Raw genomic sequence first — 2,650 nt, 5'->3', positions numbered from 1 at the left:
ATATATATATTGAGTGTAATCACTTAATAATTTCTAACCCAAAATATATATTTATATATTTTTTATTTAGGCCGTGTGCGAATTCGAGTATATTGAGGTAAAGTAAATTGAAATTCTTTAGGGATTTTTTGCACTGCACTTATGGAAATATTTATTTATTGCACTTATTTATTATTTACCGTTAAAAGTTTTCAAATTTATTTATTTATTTATTAAACGTCTTATAAAAGTTTCGCAATGGTAATACCTAATTTTTATCTAACTTTTCTTTTTTCACTACCTCGAAGTATATTAATTACCTTATAATCTGATTGTGTATGTTGTATTTATGTTTTTTTGACGCATTTCAATATTGATTTATTTATTACAATTAAAACTTAAAAAAATTAAGAGTTAAACTTTTTTTTTAATATTATCAATGCCGCTCAAGTGAACAATTCGAAAATTTAAATTGAAACCAAAACAGCTGATTTGCAGCTGTTGCTTTTGTTCACATTTATGAACGTGCATGGCCGTGTGCGTGTTCGAGAAAATTGATGGTAAATTGAGGGAAATAGTGAAATATGTCGGTATGGCAGTGAATGTTGGTATTTACAAGAATTTTGAGTAGTGTAAATTAGATTAAAATTAGGTGTTATCATTGTGAAAAGTTTATAGGTTGTTTAATAAAAAAATGTGAAAACTTTTAACGAAAAATAATAAATAAGTGCAAAAAATAATTAAATAAATATTTACATAAGTGTAATGCACAAAATCTCTAGGAAATTTCAATTTACTTTACCTCAATATGCTTGAACTCACACACGGCTTAAAAAACATTTTACACACATTTTATAATTTTCGAACGCATTATCTAGCAATTTTATGCGATTTCTGTTTGTTTTTTTTTTTTGTTGACATTTTGATAACCAAAATATGTGCAATCAAATGATTATAAAATATGTAGTAATGTTTTTGTTTACAAAATTTTAAATTTTTAACACAAGTATAAAAAATCGGTTATGTATTTTTAAAAATATTTAATAAAAAACTAAATTATAAAAAAAATACATTAACATCAATGGCAAACGTTGATCGTGTGGACAACGTAGTCTCTTCTCAGACGCAATTAGTTGGAGAAGAGGAAGTACAGGTAATTTATAGCTTATGTTATATAAAGTAATACAATATTTTACAATTTATTGCAATCGATAGGCACAACCGCCAGTATTGAGATTGCGTCTAAAGAAGCCAAAATCAAAACGTTCTGTTGCTTGGCGTGAGGACACGGTCGACAATGAACACGCAAACAAAAAAAAATCAAAGTGTAAGATTTTAAAAAGTACATTTGACATTATTTAAATTTTACTTTAATTAAATTAAATATATTTAAGGTTGCTGTATCTTTCGAAAACAACACGAATTTGGTGAGAGTTCATCAGAAAGTGATGACGATTGTGAAAATTGTTTCGGTCATCCGGAGAAACGTAAAAAGAACCAAAAGCCTGCACCGCCGGAACAAAACGATTTAGATGCTAATGAGAATAACAATAATGATACTGAAAAAGATAACAATTAAACAACAACGCCAATAAAATAATTAGATTTGTGCAGGGACCGAAAATAACAGTCATTTCAAAAATGTTGAAGAAAAAAACCGCAACATAAAGTTGTTTAAACTTATATTTAAGTATATAGTTATTATAACTATATCATTTCATTTTTAATATGCATGCTTGTTATATATGTGAGTGTTTTAAAATAAAACTCAAAAAATAATAATTAAATTTGCTTTATATTATATTCATCAAAAATAATTATTATCATTTGCCTTTTATTTTAGAACGCACAATAACTCTTATTTTTGCATTATAAATATAAAAATCAGAAATTAGTCTTATTTTTAAAAACCAAATATAACTCACACTGGCCTCCTGAATAATTTTAAAAACGAAAATATAAAACGCATTTTTCATATATACTACGGTATATGGTACCTTATATGAAAATGTCAGTTATATTTTGTTTTCAAAAATAAGACTTTGTGATTTTTATATATTTAAACCAAAATAACAGTTATTTGTGTGTTTTAAAATAAAAGGCACATGATAATAATTATTTTTGATGAATATAATATAAAACAAATTTAATTATTTTTTAAATTTTATTTTAAAATGCGAATGATAAGGTGATTTTTTTTTAAATGTTAACTGTTACGGTCCCTGGATATGTGTGAATTAATTCTAATTATATTTAAGTCATTTTGTAAACTTAATCGCTTTATGTAGAATGTGTTACTTTTTAATTTTATTAAAAATTAGGTAGAGTGCCTAATTAAATTATATATCTATCTATCTATTTACACATATATATTTGTTGAATAACTACCAAATAAATATCTTTAAAATTATAAACTTAACATAAAGCAAGTGATTTTTATATAAGTATAACATTGGTGTGAGTGGTACTTGTGTGTCTGTAAAGAAGAGTGACTGCAAGACAGTGACGTTGCGGACATAATTACTTATTGACACTTAACAGTTTTTTGGTGTGTGTTACAATCAGAGTTCGTATTTGCGTACCCATGAGCGGCTCTTTTTTGCTCATTATACTCACAGCTCATGAGTAGGCAAGAAACTCTTCATACGATTGTTTACGCTCACGAGCGAGC

At 26.1% G+C, this 2,650-nt stretch overlaps 1 protein-coding gene across 1 annotated transcript; it reads left to right on the top strand.

Annotated features, from left to right (window-relative positions):
* Positions 1–884: 884 nt before the first annotated feature.
* On the top strand, positions 885–2,393 carry LOC119689300 (E3 ubiquitin-protein ligase PPP1R11-like). The gene is made up of 3 exons (XM_038104101.1): positions 885–1,132; positions 1,195–1,306; positions 1,374–2,393. Exons 1-3 carry the CDS (start codon positions 1,061–1,063, stop codon positions 1,556–1,558), a joined length of 369 nt encoding a protein of 122 aa, XP_037960029.1. The 5' UTR covers positions 885–1,060; the 3' UTR covers positions 1,559–2,393.
* The last annotated feature ends 257 nt before the right edge of the window (positions 2,394–2,650 follow it).

Source organism: Teleopsis dalmanni, chromosome X (genome assembly GCF_002237135.1).
Source record: "Teleopsis dalmanni isolate 2A chromosome X, ASM223713v2, whole genome shotgun sequence".
In the NCBI taxonomy this organism is placed as follows: domain Eukaryota; kingdom Metazoa; phylum Arthropoda; class Insecta; order Diptera; family Diopsidae; genus Teleopsis; species Teleopsis dalmanni.
This window is presented reverse-complemented; position numbering and strand designations above follow the sequence as displayed.